We start from the raw sequence: 19,816 nt of genomic DNA, 5'->3' as shown, positions 1-19,816 counted from the left end.
ACATGACAACAGAGGGCTAATATTAGCCAGCCCGGCCCAGCTCAGCTCAGCTCACTGGCTAAAGCAGAACCGGGCAGGTTATAAACAGTTAGCTAGCGGGGTCATAGTTAGCGCTTTAGCCAGTGCTAAGCTCTTACCGTGAGTAAAATATTACGAAAAATTTACTAGAATATTCTGCTGTAAATGTGAACAGGGACATTCGACCCACTTCTGTGTCTCGGGTGTTGTGCGGTGTGCTATAAAAAAAAAAAAAAAAGGCAGCTGCAGCTTTGGCTAGCCACCAAGACAACAGCCTGTCTGTCAAAGCTGCACCAACTCAAACACTCACCCGCAAGAATCGCTTTGCCTGGGTGAGTGATTTTCCTCCCGCCCACTGCAGCGGCAGCAAAACGCCGTTTCCCTTCACACGCGCTGTGAATCGGGGTGAAGCTGCTCACCAGGACACCCAGGCGTGCGGAGCTCAGCGCTGCCGGATGCTGCACAGGTGGACATCTGCGTCTCCAAACCGCATCTTTGCACAGTCCACCGGAAACACAGAACGGCTGATACACAGACCACATCCTCCTGAGCGCAAATACAAATAAAACGGACCCCTGTGCTTACCCGAAATACGACACCCAACAATGCACCTTCTGTCCAATGGGATAAAGCCAACACAATCACTGGCTCAACCTGGCGGTGGGATGGTCATGCATATTCAAATAGGCGTGTCATACGGCTGGCACTTTTATTAGCCTTTACACATGGTTGATTATTTTATGCAAATATTAATAAGCTCTTTTGTCCAATGGAGTGTTAGCTGTGTAGCTACAGATTGATGGCATTCTGATTGTTGTGAAAAATATTATTGATCAGCATCAGGAAAATAAAATAAGCCGTTTTATGACGGTTGCAAATATATTGTCACTTTTTTTTTTTTTTTGTGGGTGGTGCAGTGGTTAGCACTATCGCCTCACAGCAAGAAGGTTCTAGGTCTAAGCCCAGTGGCCTTTCTGTGTGGAGTTTGGATGTGTCTACATGGGTTTCATATGGGTTCTAGGGTGGCCAGACGTCCGGCTTTAGGCCGGACCGTCCGTCTTTTCAATGTCTTGTCCGGCGCAGCATCAAGCCGGACGCACATTTGTCCTCCTTTTAGAGACGATGAGCGGAATTATATAATATCGACTTGCCAGACTGGAAGAGCAGAGTTCTAGAATAACGTTTTGTCGGGAAACTGCAGATCTGTGCTGCACACTAGTAATCTAAGAGTCTATGGCTCGATGTTTTTTGGCACGCAATGCGAACTCCGCACCGCGAGGCATTGCGTTCTAGAACGCGTTGCGCTCTATCCTTTGATGATCTTCCTGGCGTGTGCCTAGTGCCCCGCCCCCCTGGCCCGGCCTGGCTGGGACATGGAAACACGAGTCTGTCCGGTAGACCAGCTGCTCACAACTTAACTTATTAGGATATGGATGACAGTCCAAATGCACATCTACTATATCTACCTTAAGTTTAATTTCAGTGGTTTGTTACTCCACAATGTTTTTAATAAATACAAATATGGTGTTCTAGCCAATTAAGAGCTAATACATGAATTATAATAAATACTATGAATGCTTTAAAGGGATAGTTCGGGATTTTTGACATGAATCTGTATGGCATCCCCATCAATAGTGTCGTGCAAACACACTGACTTACCCCCGACAGCATCCTGTGAGTCCAGTTCTTGTCCAGTTTTGGTCCAGACGAAAGTAGTCCAGCAAGTTTGTTGGGGTCACGAAAGTAAAACGTTTTTCGTCTCAAAACAGTACGTGTTCAAAAGAGTGATATATTTGCACCACAAAACCGTTGTCAAATAAAAAGTCAGACCTCGAAATCGCTTGGCACTATTTTCTCTCCCTTCTCATCACTGCGCGCTGCCGCCAGGTGACAGCGAAACGCAGACCCACTAAGCTGGTGGGAGACCAAGGCCCAATCCCAATTCTAATTTCTACCCCTCCCCCTCCCCCTTCCCCTTGGCCCTTCCCCTTGAAACTAAGCTACAAGGGATAGGGCTTGAAATTCAACCCCTACGTATTGGGATAGCCCTTCAACGATCGCATACGTCATCGCGTACCTCCGTCAGCGTTTACTTTAGCAAAACACGACCAAATGCGTCATTGGCTGCGACCAGCCGCTACAGTCAGAGCCAGAGGCAGAACCAGAAATCTCTGCTGGCAGGGTGTGATTTGTTAACTAACACCACTGAATGGGATATCTTTGGCGCTTCGTGCACCACATCCGACAGAATGAGGTGTCAGAACACTCATGTAAACAATAAAAGCAAGAATAACAGAACAAAACGTACGCAGTCAAGCAACCGAAAACAATACTCACTCCTAAAACTTTTTAGCAGCAGCTTGGATTTCAGAAATCGCTGCTCATTCTCAGCTCGAAAGCGAATCAAGTGGCGTGTTTCCTCTGGATAACAACTTAAAACACGTAAATAATGGAGAAAATACATTTATGACAATCTTTCGCCGCGGGAACCGCCATCTTTCTGAAATCCGCATGAAATCTCGCTGAAATCCACATGGCATTGTGGGAAATCACTCAAACCCCTTCGTTCGGAGTCAGCTCCAGGAAAATCTCCGTTTGGAGGGGTACAGAAGCCCTACCCCTTCCCCTACCCCTCCGCGTTAACTGGGATTGGGATACCCCTACCCCTTCACGTGAACGCGCAAAATGGAGGGGAAGGGCCAAGGGGTTGGTCCAAGGGGTGAAATGGGATTCGGCCCAAGGCTGCACTCTATCCACGGCTTACACACGTGATGGCACGGAGGATGTGTATAGTGGCAGCATCTGTCCCCCCAGAGAGGATCTTTTCAAAAGCAGGACAGATTATAACTGAGAGGAGAAATAGAATCAGAATTAACTAGTTAATTGCAGCAATTAAAGGAATAGGTAGGAAAAGGAAGGCGCAAAGACACCGCGCAGCGCCTGAAAACGGGTTTTCAGGCGCTGCGCACCCGTTTTCAGGCACTGCACGGTGTCTTTGCGCCTGCAGCGGTGCTTTGCCTGTGCTGTGGCTGAAAATAGTTCCAGATATAAATTGGTCTAGTAAATCCCTTCGTGTTAATTTGCATTGATATGTGTACTCGATGTGACTGTACAAGTCATGAGAAATAATTATAAACAATCTTGAGTTATTTAATTCACTTTTGTAACGACAATGCTAGCTGGACACGCCTGATTACAGTGACTACGCTAAGCTAACCTGGGCGTTTATAGATCAGGACAATGGCTGGGTCGGCTACAAAACGCTTTGGCTCACTCATCCAACTCTAGGGACTGCAGGGACTGACTCAATTTCATCTGGGGGTGGCGTACTCCTTTAAATCAAAAATAAAATCTCAGGAGCCGAAAGAGCCGGCTCCTTATAGTAAGAAGAGCCAAAAGAGCCGGCTCCCGAAAAAGAGCCGAAATTCCCATCACTAGTAAACAATGAATGAAACAGCCGTGGCTGTCACCTGGCGGCAGCGCGCAGTGATAAGAAGGGAGAGAAAATAGTGCCAAGCGATTTCGAGGTCTGACTTTTTATTTGACAACGGTTTTGTGATGCAAATATATCACTCTTTTGAACACATACTGTTTTGAGACGAAAAACGTTTTACTTTCGTGACCCCAACAAACTTGCCGGACTACTTTCGTCTGGACCAAAACTGGACAAGAACTGGACTCACAGGATGCTGTCAGGGGTAAGTCAGTGTGTTTGCACAACACTATTGATGGGGATGCCATACAGATTCATGTCAAAAATCCTGAACTATCCTTTTAAAACGTTTTATAATGTTGCTGGTTATGTTGCCTATTTGTTCTTTGAGAATCTACAAATGTTGTGCTTTTTGGTACTCAGCACCTTAAGATTAATTTCAGTGGTTTGTTAACTCCACAATGTTTTTAATAAATATAAATACTGTGTGTTCTAGCCAATTAAGAGCTAATACATGAATTATAATAAATACTATGAATGCTTTGGCCTTACTCTTTTTTCCCCACAATCATAATCTTTAACCCTACAAAATTGCGATGTTGATTTCACCAAACTTGAGTGACTTGCATAAAAATAATCCATTCTCAATCTTGCCACTGTGGTTTACATAAAAATTTGAGGGCTATGAATCAGATGGGATTTGCCATAATTCACCCTAAAATTGATTAGAATGCAGGAAATTGCATCTAAGAAATACAAAATTTTCTGGGGAGGGCCCCCAGACCCCCCGTCCAAATTATGTCCTCCTTTTTGGTGTTATGGAAATGGTCACCCTAATGGGTTCTCTGGTTTACCCCACAGTCCAAAGACATGGGGTTAGATAGATAGATAGATAGATAGATAGATAGATAGATAGATAGATAGATAGATAGATAGATAGATAGATAGATAGATTGATTGATTGATTGATTGATTGATTATTAATCCCAGAGGGAAATTCAAGGTATCCAATAACATTTCCGCATTGCACAAGATCAATACAAAAACTAAATAGCATTATACAAGGAGGTCGTATAAAAAACTAAAATACCAAAGAAATAAAACATTACCAATAAGAGCAAATAATAGAATATACAGCTCTCAGGCAGCACGGTGGTGTAGTGGTTAGCACTGTTGCCTCACAGCAAGAAGGTCCGGGTTCGAGCCCCATGGCCGGTGAGGGCCTTTCTGTGCAGAGTTTGCATGTTCTCCCCGTGTCCACATAGGTTTCCTCCAGGTGCTCCGGTTTCCCCCACAGTCCAAAGACATGCAGGTTAGGTTAACTGGTGGCTCTAAATTGACCGTAGGTGCGAATGTGAGCGTGAATGGTTGTCTGTGTCTATGTGTCAGCCCTGTGATGACCTGGTGACTTGTCCAGGGTGTACCCTGCCTTTCGCCCGTAGTCAGCTGGGATAGGCTCCAGCTTGCCTGCGACCCTGTAAAACAGGATAAAGCGGCTAGAGATAATGAGATGAGATACAGCTCTCAGTGTGGGAGGTAGTGAGGTAGTGCAGTAACCAGTCACAGTGCAAATAAGCGTGTAATGAGCAGTGCAAATACTTTGTGGACAGTTACATACATGTGCAGTGTGTTTAGTGGAATATGGTAGATAAAAAGCATAGTATATTACATGATCGGCATAGTTAAAGTATATATCAGTACATATAGTATATGTGATAGTGCACGATATATAATATTAAGTTGGTATATATAACAGTATGTATAATATATAAGTAAGTAGGTACATTATAACAGTACAGTATATAATAAGTCGGTATGTTGTACTTTACCTTATCTACAAATATCTGTATATACCCACCTATGCATATAATGTACATCTATGTTAGCAGCAGAAAAGTGCAATGGACATGAAATGAGCAGTGTAACTAGTCCTCAGTACAGCAGAGTCACAGAGTCTTATTTTTGCTGAGCCAGGAGGAGTTGAACAGTCTAATGGCCTGAGGGACAAAAGACTTCCTGAATCTATCCATGGTGCAGGGCAGGGACAACAGTCCGCCACTGAACAAGCTCCTCTGCCTGATGATGGCACCGTGCAGAGGGTGGTGAACATTGTCCATGATTGAGAGCAGTTTGGTCAGGGCCCTTCGCTCTGCCACTGATGTAAGGGACTCCAGCTCAGTTCCCAGCACAGAGCCAGCTTTCCTCGCCAGCCTGTCGAGCCGTCCAGTGTCTCTCTTCTTAATGCTGCCTCCCCAACACACTACAGCACAGAAGAGGACACTGGCTACCACAGACTGGTAGAACATCAGCAGCAGTTTTCAGCAGATCCTGAAGGACCCAAGCCTCCTCAGGAAGTAGAGTCTGCTCTGACCCTTCCTGTAGAGGGTGTCAGTGTTCACTGTCCAGTCCAGCTTGTCGTCCAGATGTCCACCCAGCAGGGGTGAAAGTAACTTTTATTTCTTGCCGGCACTATTATTTTGAGTCATTGTGCATACGCGCAGCGGATGCCGAAAAATACATCTAATTATTTATTATTGTCTACTTATCAAGCATTCACTAGGACTTCTTATCACTTAGTAGTACTAGTATAGTACTTTTTTATCATACTATCACTCTTTCATCCACCTGTATCAGTTTTTGATTATAATTGGGAGACTTTGCAACAAACATCTGTCTACTAAAACACTTTGGATACCAGCTGCGCACTTTGGTGCAAGATGGTTAAGCAGTGGGCTACGCGCATTATCTCGCACATTGTCTGTCGAGTGAAACACGGAAGGAATTCACTTCAGACATAATTCAGAGACAGGTCAGAACGAGTTATATGCAATGTATATTGAGGAAAATGTGTTGCTTTTAGGGCGGCACGGTGGTGTAGTGGTTAGCGCTGTCGCCTCACAGCAAGAAGGTCCGGGTTCGAGCCCCGTGGCCGGCGAGGGCCTTTCTGTGTGGAGTTTGCATGTTCTCCCTGTGTCCGCGTGGGTTTCCTCTGGGTGCTCCGGTTTCCCCCACAGTCCAAAGACATGCAGGTTAGGTTAACTGGTGACTCTAAATTGACTGTAGGTGTGAGTGTGAATGGTTGTCTATGTGTCAGCCCTGTGATGACCTGGCGACTTGTCCAGGGTGTACCCCGCCTTTCGCCCGTAGTCGGCTGGGATAGGCTCCAGCTTGCCTGCGACCCTGTAGAAGGATAAAGCGGCTAGAGATAATGAGATGAGATGAGACGTTAGCAGGTGTGTTATACTGAAAGTGCATTTTTTTTTCAGAGACAGTATATTTTTCTCACTACCTCTGTGGGTTCACCACCCACAGAGGTAGCAGTAGGGGTTTGGTGCAATGTGGATTGGGTGGCAGTCGAAGGCAGGGGCCTCGACGACCTGATCCCCGGACACAGCGGCTGGCTGTTGGGACATGGAATGTCACTTCGCTGGGGGGGAAGGAGCCTGAGCTTGTGCGGGAGGTTGAGAGGTACCGGCTAGAGATAGTCGGGCTCACCTCTACGCATAGCTTGGGCTCTGGAACCCAGCTCCTCGAGAGGGGCTGGACTTTCCACTTCTCTGGAGTCGCCCATGGTGAGCGGCGGCGGGCTGGTGTGGGCTTGCTTATAGCTCCCCAGCTCAGCCGCCATGTGTTGGAGTTTACCCCAGTGAACGAGAGGGTCGCCTCTCTGCGCCTTCGGATTGGGGAGAGGGCTCTTGCTGTTGTTTGTGCCTACGGGCCAAATAGCAGTATAGAGTATCCGGCCTTCTTGGAGTCCCTGGGAGAGGTACTGAGGGGTGCTCAGACTGGGGACTCCATTGTGCTACTGGGGGACTTCAATGCTCACGTGGGCGACGACAGTGACACCTGGAGGGGCGTGGTTGGGAGGAACGGCCTCCCCGATCTGAACCCGAGTGGTGTTTTGTTATTGGACTTCTGTGCTAGTCACGGTTTGTCCATAACGAACACCATGTTCGAGCATAGGGGTGTCCATAAGTGCACGTGGCACCAGGACACCTTAGGTCGGAGGTCGATGATCGACTTTGTAGTCGTTTCATCTGATCTCCGGCCCTATGTCTTGGACACTCGGGTGAAGAGAGGGGCTGAGCTGTCAACTGATCACCACCTGGTGGTGAGTTGGATCCGCTGGCGGAGGAGGAAGCTGGACAGACCTGGCAGGCCCAAACGTATGGTGAGGGTCTGCTGGGAACGTCTGGCCGAGCACTCTGTTGGGGAGGTCTTTAACTCCCACCTCCAGGAGAGCTTTTCCCAGCTTCCGAGGGAGGTGGGGGACATTGAGTCTGAGTGGACCATGTTCTCTACCTCCATTGTGGATGCAGCTGTTCAGAGCTGTGGCCGCAAGGTCTCCGGTGCCTGTCGTGGCGGCAATCCCCGAACCCGGTGGTGGACACCGGAAGTAAGGGATGCCGTCAAGCTGAAGAAGGAGTCCTATCGGCAGGGCTTGAAATTAACTTTTTTTCTTTGTGTCCCCCAGTGGTCCCGAATTCTGTGTTGTATTGTCCCGAATGGAAGCAATAGTGTCCCCATTTTTTTCCTCTCTGAAATAACCAGCGGTTAATATTATCATATGAAGTTATTATTATATTTGTAACTATACGATTTTGAACCCTTTATATCATTTTTACAATAAGTCACAAAACACAAGTGACACATGTCCAATACATCATCTACTTCAAAATTACAGTTATTGCATTTTCAGTTTATTAAACTTTGGCGATCTCACTGTACGAATAGATACCCGTTTATTTAAAAGGGGCCAACTAGCTCATTCAGAAAATGTTTCAACTCCCTACATCTGCAGTACACTTTAGTTGAAAATAAGACCCCTTTTATGTTCATTTCATCTACTTATACCTTGAATATCTGTTGGCACTTATAAGGCCAACTTATCATTTTCACCATTACCGTTATCCATTTTTATGTAATATACCTGTTGCCCCATTCAGAGATGTTTTGAAAGCCATCAGCCATACCATCAATGGATGAAATGCACACCCATGTTGCAAGCAGTACAATAGAAGGTTTGACCCAAAAAACGAAATATTTTAATCCAGTCTACAGTGTAAAATAAAGGAAAAACGCCATCCAATCATATCGAGGTACCACCTCAAAATGATTGGATACTGACACGTCAATCAGACTGAAGCCCGCGACTAGCCCGGCCCTTCTGTGTGTGTGTGAGAGCGAGCAGTGTCACACAGAGCGCAGGATTCTCTCAGTGCGCTCCTTCCAAACAACGGGGATTTACACGAAAACGGAAGGAGATATTCACAAAATTCTTTCACAGTGAGCGCCACAAGGCTCTCCTGAACACACGGATGTAATTTTTTTGTCTGTAGTGTAAAAAATGAGGTCACTAGAGCGAGTTAAAAACGAGTGACTTTTCTGCCACGTTTATAATGGGAGTCTATGAGGCTGCGCGGCTGTGCTCTCGTTACTTTCAGGCTTCTCATTCAAAAACTGTAAGTCCTATCGCTCAGGTAGACACATTGTGTGAATCAGGACAAGTGTGGCTACTACTTTTGAGAAAATTGTGTGTGTGGAGTGAAAATTGGGGCTGAAAACACAGTTTAAATGAGAAAGTTTGAGCTATTTTTCCAAGCTCTTTACACTCTAACTTAACGAGCTCCACTGGTGTGTAACGCAATAGACACCCATTATAAAGCCGGACTTTCTCAGGCTTTATAAGGGGGAGGAGGGGTGGAGACGCGGGGGGTGGGAGTGTTTCTTGTCAAAATATGGCTTGCGGGAACCGTTATTCCAAAATCTTGTACTGCACCTTTAATGTAGAACTTTTTTTCTAGATCTATTTTTTTCCCATTGTCCCGGGATTGTCCCAGATATGATAATTTTGTGTCCCGATGACATTTTTTATGGTCCCCGGGACGTCGGGACACCGTTAGTTTCGAGCGCTGCCTATCGGGCCATGTTGACCTCCGGGACTCCTGAGGCAGCCGACGGGTATCGGCAGGCCAGGCGTGCTGCAGCTCGGGCAGTTGCGGAGGCAAAAACTCGGAACTGGGAGGAGTTCGGGGAGGCCATGGAGAAGGACTATCGGTCGGCCTCGAAGAAATTCTGGCAAACCGTCCGGCGCCTCAGGAGGGGGAAGCAGTACTCTGCCAACACTGTTTACAGTGCGGGTGGGGAGCTGTTGACCTCGACTGGGGACATTGTCGGGCGGTGGAAGGAATACTTTGAGGATCTCCTCAATCCCACCGTCATGTCTTCCACTGAGGAGACTGAGGCTGATGACTCAGAGGTGGACTCGTCCATTACCCAAGCCGAAGTCACTGAGGTGGTTTGCAAGCTCCTCGGTGGCAAGGCACCGGGGGTGGATGAGATCCGCCCTGAGTATCTCAAGTCTCTGGATGTTGTGGGGCTGTCTTGGTTGACACGCCTCTGCAACATCGCGTGGCGGTCGGGGACAGTGCCTCTGGAGTGGCAGACTGGGGTGGTGGTCCCTCTTTTTAAGAAAGGGGACCGGAGAGTGTGCTCCAATTATAGGGGAATCACACTTCTCAGCCTCCCAGGGAAAGTTTACTCCAGGGTACTGGAGAGGAGAATTCGACCAATAGTCGAACCTCGGATCCAGGAGGAACAATGCGGTTTTCGTCCTGGTCGCGGAACACTGGACCAGCTCTATACCCTTCATAGGGTGCTCGAGGGTTCATGGGAGTTTGCCCAACCAGTCCACATGTGCTTTGTGGATCTGGAGAAGGCATTCGACCGTGTCCCCCATGGTATTCTGTGGGGGGTGCTTCGGGAGTATGGGGTTCGGGGCTCTTTGCTAAGGGCTGTCCGGTCCCTGTACGAACGGAGCAGGAGTCTGGTTCGCATTGCCGGCAGTAAGTCAGACCTGTTCCCAGTGCATGTTGGACTCCGGCAGGGTTGCCCTTTGTCACCGGTTCTGTTCATAATTTTTATGGACAGAATTTCTAGGCGCAGCCAGGGGCCGGAAGGAATCCTGTTTGGGAACCACAGGATTTCATCTCTGCTTTTTGCGGATGATGTTGTCCTGTTGGCTTCTTCAAACCAGGACCTTCAGCATGCACTGGGGCGGTTTGCAGTCGAGTGTGAAGCGGCTGGGATGAGAATCAGCACCTCCAAGTCCGAGGCCATGGTTCTCGACCGGAAAAGGGTGGCTTGCCCTCTCCAGGTTGGTGGAGAAGTCCTGCCTCAAGTGGAGGAGTTTAAGTATCTCGGGATCTTGTTCACGAGTGAGGGAAGGATGGAGCGTGAGATCGACAGGCGGATCGGTGCAGCCTCCGCAGTGATGCGGTCGCTTTACCGGTCCGTCGTGGTGAAGAAGGAGCTGAGCCAAAAGGCGAAGCTCTCAATTTACCGGTCGATCTACGTTCCAACTCTCACCTATGGTCATGAGCTTTGGGTAATGACAGAAAGAACAAGATCGCGGATACAAGCGGCTGAAATGAGTTTCCTTCGCAGGGTGGCTGGGCGTTCCCTTAGAAATAGGGTGAGAAGCACAGTCACTCGGGAGGAGCTCGGAGTAGAGCCGCTGCTCCTCCACATCGAGAGGAACCAGCTGAGGTGGCTCGGGCATCTTTTTCGGATGCCTCCTGGACGCCTCCCTGGGGAGGTGTTCCAGGCATGTCCCCCCGGGAGGAGGCCCCGGGGAAGACCCAGGACACGCTGGAGGGACTATGTCTCTCGGCTGGCCTGGGAACGCCTCGGTGTTCTTCCCGAGGAGCTGGCCGAGGTGTCTGGGGAAAGGGAAGTTTGGGCTTCCATGCTTAGACTGCTGCCTCCGCGACCCGGTCCCGGATAAGCGGAAGAAGACGAGACGAGACGAGTATATTTTTCTTTCCGGTACAGCCAAATCTTTTAGTGGTATGCCAGACTGGCCAGGACCGGCTTACTTTCACCCCTGACGCCCGGGTATTTGTAGGTACTGACCATCTCCACATCGACCCCCTCAATAGAGATCGGTTGCAGAGTTGGCCTGGACCTTCTAAAGCCCACAAGCATTTCTTTTGTTTTACCAATGTTCAGCTGCAAGAGGTTGGATTTACCCCACAATACAAAGTCCTGTAGCAGGCTCCTGTACTCCTCCTCCTGTCCATCATGAACACATCCCACAATTTTAGTATCGTCCGAGAACTTCTGCATGTGGCAAGACTCCGAGTTGTATTTGAAGTCTGATGTATAGAGAGTGAACAGAACTGGAGAGAGCGCAGTCCCCTGCCCTGTGGTGCTCCCGTGCTGCTGATCACCGTGTCAGAAATGCTACTATGAGCTACTCTAAACAGGGGCGTAGTTGGGGGGGGTGCCCATGACCCCCCCCCCCCCGTCAAACCATACATTTTTTCAATAGCTGCATAAGAATATTAGAAAAGTGCCCACTGTAATTTTTCTAACATTTTTTTTAAACTAGATTGTCACCTCAGCCTCATTAGAGTTTCTATAACCTTGTATGGACTTCCTGTGGTTTGGCCATGAAAACCCAGTTTGTCAGAGTGTGTGCAGGAGAGGCGGATGTAAGTGCAGATATGTTAAATAATACACAGTGCAATATGAGCATAAAGTGCGTGAAACGCACACAACAGGCAAACAGTCCAAAACAGCAGGCAAAGTCGTAATTGAAGAAACAGGCAGGAGGTCGATTGAGGTGTGGACAGAATATCAGAGGCAAAACTATACAAGATCAAGGGACGAGAAACAGGAGTCAAAAAACCAGGAGGTCAACAAGGACAGGGATCAAGGCTCAGTAAGGCACACTAGATGTGGCGTAATACTTCGCATCATCCTTGCATTGGCGCAGTCCTTAAACAGCCCAAACATAGTTCATTGATTAAAGACAGGTGTTCTTTGTTAACAGCGCGCGAGCCGGAGCTTGTTAGGCGCGCGCCAAACCCGAGGCGCGCCTTCAGATGCACGAGCCAAGGCGCGCAGGACTGACACAGTCCTGCGCAAGCGCAACACAATCGCACTAGAAAGCATGGTCAAGCTGCCAGTGTAGCTACAGTCTTTTTAGTTGAGAATTACGAGTATTTCCTCTTGTGTTAATAATTCGCCATGTCAAAACAAGCGAAACTTTCCTCCCTTTTTCGACGTGAAGAGAGGTAAGCAATTTATTAGATATTTTTTTCCATCAAAGTTGCATTTTGTGGCTTTGAAGCTAAGTTTTAGTGCCGTTTCTAGAACGCAACATCAAGAAAATGTGGAAGAAACAGCAATAATGGAAGAGCCGGTTTCTAAGCTACCTAAAACTAGCAGTGGTAATTCTTTTTTGTTACATAATGTACTCAGGCTGCCAGTTAGTGTGTCACCCCCCCCCCCCCCCCCCCTTTGAAAAATCCTAGCTACACCCCTGCTAAATTGCCCATAGGTGTGAATCTACATGTGAATGATTTGAAAGGAGAAAACCTCTATTATAATAATAAGAAACCTTTATTTGTCACATGCACACTTCAAGCACAGTGAGATTCATCCTCTGCATTTAACCCATCTGAAGCAGTGAACACACGCACACACACCCAGAGCAGTGGGCAGCCAAACTACAGCACCTGGGGAGCAGTCAGGGGTTAGGTACCTTGCCCAAGGGCACTTCAGCCCAAGGCTGCCCCACATTAACTTAACTGCATGTCTTTGAACTGTGGGGGAAACCAGAGCACCCGGAGGAAACTCACACCGACCGGGAGAACATGCAAACTCGCCACAGAAAGGCCCCCGCCAGGCTCGAACCCAGAACCTTCTTGCTGTGAGGCGATAGTGCTAACCACCATGCCACCCAGTAGACTAATCCACTAGTTAGTTTTTTTTTTTTTTTCTTTTTTATCAGACATCTAATTTTTGGGTTTGTTTACCTGGAAGGCCACGCCTTCAGAAACAGCAGCTGATGAAAGATGCGTCACCAATAACATCCGGTGACACTCTGAGGAAGACGGAAGTTGTACGTCGAAACATGTCAGGTAAACAAACCCAAAAATTAGATGTCTGATAAAAAAGAAAAAAAAAAAAACTAACTATATTTAATATAAGACATAATGAATGTAATCAAAAGACTAATCCACTAATTATGACTAATCCAGTAGAAGGCAATGGGAAACCACTACTGTAATTCTTCCCTAGAAACTAGGGAAGAGCAGAAGGAGCAGGCTAAAGTTCAGCAACTGCACTGTAAAAAGAAATCTTAATTTTACAGAAAATAACTCTAAATATTTACAGTAGTTTATTAGCGGGGCGGCACAGTGGTGTAGTGGTTAGCGCTGTCGCCTCACAGCAAGAAGGTCCGGGTTCAAGCCCCGTGGCCGGCGAGGGCCTTTCTGTGCGGAGTTTGCATGTTCTCCCCATGTCTGCGTGGGTTTCCTCCGGGTGCTCCGGTTTCCCCCACAGTCCAAAGACATGCAGGTTAGGTTAACTGGTGACTCTAAATTGACCGTAGGTGTGAATGTGAGTGTGAATGGTTGTCTGTGTCTATGTGTCAGCCCTGTGATGACCTGGCGACTTGTCCAGGGTGTACCCCGCCTTTCGCCCGTAGTCTTGCCTGCGACCCTGTAGAACAGGATAAAGCGGCTAGAGATAATGAGATGAGTTTATTAGCAGAGCTCCTGAGTGGATAGATGGATCCCAGCTGACTATGGTCAAAAGGTGGGGTACAGCCTGGATAAGTTACCAGGTCATCACAGGGCTGACACATAGAGACAAACAACCATTTACACTCAGTCAATTTAGAGCCACCAATTAGCCCAACTGTGGGGAGGGGAAAACCAGAGCACCCAGAGGAAACTCATACAGACAAGGGGACCACATGCAAACTCCACACAGAAAGGCCCCTGTCAGCCATTGGGCTCAAACCCAGAACCTTCTTGCTGTGCAGCGACAGTGCTAACCAATACATTATACCACCGTGCCGCCCATGCTATAACTACTTATCTAAAACTGCACATATTACACAATTATCTTTCATGGCTTAAGTGGATAGTTGGGCCTAGCCATTCATTCGCTATGCTTTTATTTCTTTCATTTATGTTCCATTTAAGAACATACAGAAAAAAAGTGGGGAAAAAAACATTTAATTTTTGGAGTTTACAGTGGTGCTTGAAAGTTTGTGAACCCTTTAGAATTTTCTATATTCCTGCATAAATATAACCTAAAACAATATCAGATTTTCACACAAGTCCTAAAAGTAGATAAAGAGAACCCAGTTAAACAAATGAGACAAAAATATTATACTTGATCATTTATTTATTGAGGAAAATGATCCAATATTACATATCTGTGAGTGGCAAAAGTATGTGAACCTTTGCTTTCAGTATCTGGTGTGACCCCCTTGTGCAGCAATAACTGCAACTAAAAGTTTCCGGTAACTGTTGATCAGTCCTGCACACCGCCTTGGAGCAATTTTAGCCCATTCCTCCATACAGAACAGCTTCCACTCTGGGATGTTGGTGGGTTTCCTCACATGAACTACTCTCTTCAGGTCCTTCCACAACATTTCGATTGGATTAAGGTCAGGACTTTGACTTGGCCATTCCAAAACATTAACTTTATTCTTCTTTAACCATTCTTTGGTAGAACGACTTGTGTGCTTAGGGTCGTTGTCTTGCTGCATGACCCACCTTCTCTTGAGATTCAGTTCATGGACAGATATCCTGACATTTTCCTTTACAATTCACTGGTATAATTCAGAATTCATTGTTCCATCGATGATGGCAAGCTGTCCTGGCCCAGATGCAGCAAAACAGGCCCAAACCATGATACTACCACCACCATGTTTCACAGATGGGATAAGGTTCTTATGCTGGAATGCAGTGTTTCCTTTCTCCAAACATAACACTTCTCATTTAAACCAAAAAGTTCTATTTTGGTCTCATCCATCCACAAAACATTTTTCCAATAGCCTTCTGGCTTGTCCATGTGATCTTTAGCAAACTGCAGACGAGCGGCAATGTTCTTTTTGGACAACAGTGGCTTTCTCCTTGCAACCCTGCCATGCACACCATTATTGTTCAGTGTTCTCCTGATGGTGGACTCATGAACATTAACATTAGCCAATGTGAGAGAGGCCTTCAGTTGCTTAGAAGTTACCCTGGGGTCCTCTGTGACCTCGCCGACTATTACACGCCTTGCTCTTGGAGTGATCTTTGTTGGTTGCCCACTCCTGGGGAGGGTAACAATGGTCTTGAATTTCCTCCATTTGTACACAATCTGTCTGACTGTGGATTGGTGGAGTCCAAACTCTTTAGAGATGGTTTTGTAACCTTTTCCAGCCTGATGAGCATCAACAACGCTTTTTCTGAGGTCCTCAGAAATCTCCTTTGTTTGTGCCATGATACACTTCCACAAACGTGTTGTGAAGATCAGACTTTGATAGATCTCTGTTCTTTGAATAAAACAGGGTGCCCACTCACACCTGATTGTCATCCCATTGATTGAAAACACCTGACTCTAATTTCACCTTCAAATTAACTGCTAATCCTAGAGGTTCACATACTTTTGCCACTCACAGATATGTAATATTGGATCATTTTCTTTAATAAATAAATGACCAAGTATAATATTTTTGTCTCATTTGTTTAACTGGGTTCTCTTTATCTACTCGTAGGACTTGTGTGAAAATCTGATGATGTTCTAGGTCATATTTATGCAGAAATATAGAAAATTCTAAAGGGTTCACAAACTTTCAAGCACCACTGTATAACAGAACGCTGCTCAAAGAGAATGGCAGACTCTGGTAACAACGCACATGAGATTCAGTGTATTGGTGCTGATGCCCTTTGGTACAGTCAGTGGGCAGTAATGTAAAACTTCAACAAAAGTGCAGCTCTTCTGGTTGGTCACCACTTACCCTGCTCAGCTTCAGCATTTACTGAGAGAAAAAACATAAATTAGGTTTTGCAAGCACTGTGAAAATGAATCGAGCTATTACAAACTGTTACCATCATTATCCTCAAACTTAAACAAATAATTCAGGAATTATTTGTGAATTTTTATGTTTAATGTTGTCATTGTACCAAGACCCACATTCCTGTTGTCATGCTGTGGCAGCGGTGAAGCGGTGATGTGGTAGAGTGTCCGCTGTGGCCAGAATGGATGTGGGTTAACTGTCACTACCTTTAGAATTTTAAGAGAATAAGATTTTTAGACAGGTGAAACAGTCTAAAGAGATACTCATAGGTATTCCCTTCACCTATCAGTGGTTTTAATGTTATGGCTGATGTGTGTGCATGTTTGTGAGAGACAGAGAGAGAGAGAGAGAGAGAGATACTAGTGCATCTCAAACAATTAGAATATCATGAAAAAGTTAATTTTTTTGTAATTTAATTCAAAAAGGTAAATGTTCATATATTCTGTCTTCATTACACGTAAAGTGGAATATTTCATGCCTTTTTTTGTTTTAATTTTGATCATTATGGCTTATAGCTTATGAAAATCAGAAATCCAGTATCTCAAATTATTAGAATATTTCCTAAGATCAGTCAACAAAGGATTTACAATACAGAAATGTCCAACTACTGAAAAGTATGTTCATTTATACACTCAATACTTGGTTGGGGCTCCTTTACCACGAATTACTGCATCAATGCAGTGTGGCATGGAGGCGATCAGCCTGTGGCACTGCTGAGGTGTTATTGAAGCCCAGGTTGCGTTGATAGTGACTTTCAGCTCGTCTGTATTTTTGGGTCTAGTGTTTCTCATCTGCCTCCTGACAATATCCCATCGATTCTCTATGGGGTTTAGGTCACGCAAGTTGGCTGATCAAGCACAATAATATCATGGTCAGCAAACTCTTTGGTAGTAGTTTTGGCAATGTGGGCAGGTGCTAAGTCCTGCTGGAAAAGGAAATTGGCATCTCCATAAAGCTTGACTCCTTAAAGTGATTTATGAATAAACCACCTGAATAAATGACCTGACTACACTTCTGCTTGTTAAAACAGTGGACAAGAAGCATCTTTGAATTCTAGTTTAATGCAGCAGACACAATAACATTGATGCAGAAATTCTTACTGTATTTGTCAGGGAAAATATGTAGCACCTTGTTGGTCTTAGTATTGAGTAACTCGCACATATATGAAACATATTTTGCCAATCAGAAGGTCGATATATTGTCTTGAAATCCATTCATTCATTCAGTTTCAGTAACTGCTTTATCCTGATCAGGGTTGTGGAGGATCTGGAGCTAATTCCAGGAACACTGGATGCATGGCAGGACAATTCATCCTCGGTGGGATGCTAGTCTGTCTCAGGACAACACAGACATCCACACGCTTATTCATATGTATTCAAATTGTAAAGAAGCATGTAAAGCAAAATATGGGCTCAACAATTCAATAAATTTCATAATTGTGGTTTACAGGAATTGCATATAGCTTTTCAGAAATATATTAATAACAGTAAAAATGGTAAACTTCTACAGTAGAATGGTAAGCAAATTACAGCATAACTGGATTACCAAGGAACATAAATACAGTTTGAATACAATAGACATGTAAACAGTCTATTATTATGGGTGTACTGTAAATATAGCCAACATGGTAACAGACTAGTTACAGTAAAATGCTGGAAATAGTTTTGCCAGTATATTACTTAAAAAAAAGCAATGAAAAGTACATTAGTGTATGTAACATTCCTATAATGTGACACCCATTACATTATATTTCTCTAATATTTTCAGTATGAGATTAAGCTCATTGACAACATAGATTTTTTTTTCATAACTTTTTTAAACCACTTTCCCTAAGGGGGTGAATAATTCTGGAGCTGTGGATCCAGAGCCTCTCCTGGTAACAGTGGGTGCAATGCGGGAGTGCATCCTGAGTGCAATGCCAATCCGTATTCGATAAGCTTGTTTTGTTTTTGATCTAGTTTAACAAAGCATAAAGCTACTTGTCTCACTGTTTTTGACATTTTATTTCATATGTCATTTCTGGGGCCTTCAAATAACTGGCATTTTTCCTGTGAAGAGAAAAGGAAAACACAAAGACAAGATTAAAACAGTTAAATAATTGAAGCAGCATAATCTCATCTCATCTCATTATCTCTAGTCGCTTATCCTGTTCTACAGGGTCGCAGGCAAGCTGGAGCCTATCCCAGCTGACTACGGGCGAAAGGCGGGGTACACCCTGGACAAGTCGCCAGGTCATTACAGGGCTGGCACATAGACACAGACAACCATTCACACTCACATTCACACCTACGGTCAATTTAGAGTCACCAGTTAACCTAACCTGCATGTCTTTGGACTGTGGGGGAAACCGGAGCACCCGGAGGAAACCCACGCAGACACGGGGAAAACATGCAAACTCCGCACAGAAAGGCCCTTGCCGGCCACGGGGCTCAAACCCGGACCTTCTTGCTGTGGGGCGACAGCGCTAACCACTACACCACCGTGCCGCCTCATCTCATCTCATTATCTCTAGCCGCTTTATCCTTCTACAGGGTCGCAGGCAAGCTGGAGCCTATCCCAGCTGACTATGGGCGAAAGGCGGGGTACACCCTGGACAAGTCGCCAGGTCATCACAGGGCTGACACATAGACACAGACAACCATTCACACTCACATTCACACCTACGGTCAATTTAGAGTCACCAGTTAACCTAACCTGCATGTCTTTGGACTGTGGGGGAAACCGGAGCACCCGGAGGAAACCCACGCAGACACGGGGAGAACATGCAAACTCCGCACAGAAAGGCCCTCGCCGGCCACGGGGCTCGAACCCAGGACCTTCTTGCTGTGGGGCGACAGCGCTAACCACTACACCACCGTGCCGCCCTAGCAGCATAATCGTACATGGAAAATAGATTGAAGGAATAGTTTATTACATTTTCAGTGCAGTTCCCTTTCCATTTCTTACTACATTGTTGTTGTTGTTTTTCTTGGACCTTTTAATAAGTGTCATTGTGTTTACCGCATGCCAGAGTAGTGTATCAAGAGGAAGTCCCAGATGGCAGTGTGGGCATTTGCTGATAGAGTTCATATCATCCTCATCAGTCTCCCTCTTCATCCCTCTGTGTCCCTCACTGCCCCAGAGAGGGAAAGACATGGAGCGTGAGGAGTGTGCCACTCCAAAATGAGGCCTGGGGTCTTGCTGATAGCACAAACGATCTCCACCATAGGGAGGCATTAAAGCCTTGTCCTTCAGCTGCAACTGAATATTGAAAAGACAGCACCATCTACAGGATATGTGCAGCAGAAAACATAGCTATCTCAGATACATAATTTACAGTTTACTGAAATGGTTGAAACAAGAGATGAAAGTCAGGGTAAGAATGTGAAACCCAACCCTGAATGAGAGCAACACAAAAGACAGAAGGACAGATCAGTTTCCTATTTAATTATCTGCATCACAAGACAGGAGCTCTGATAAACCAATGTACCTGTGGTGTTTTGGGCTCTGCCTGAGAA

At 45.8% G+C, this 19,816-nt stretch overlaps 1 protein-coding gene across 1 annotated transcript in view; it reads right to left on the bottom strand.

The window, feature by feature from the left end:
• slc25a1a (solute carrier family 25 member 1a) overlaps window positions 1-560 on the bottom strand; it is a 30,696-nt gene extending 30,136 nt beyond the window's left edge. Inside the window, exon 1 of the mRNA XM_060909477.1 lies at window positions 329-560. Within this exon, the coding sequence (XP_060765460.1) occupies window positions 329-560 (232 nt within the window). The remainder of the gene's footprint in view (window positions 1-328) is intronic.
• Between the last annotated feature and the right edge of the window lie 19,256 nt (window positions 561-19,816).

The sequence above is a fragment of the Neoarius graeffei genome, chromosome 25 (genome assembly GCF_027579695.1).
Source record: "Neoarius graeffei isolate fNeoGra1 chromosome 25, fNeoGra1.pri, whole genome shotgun sequence".
Lineage (NCBI taxonomy): Eukaryota > Metazoa > Chordata > Actinopteri > Siluriformes > Ariidae > Neoarius > Neoarius graeffei.
This window is presented reverse-complemented; position numbering and strand designations above follow the sequence as displayed.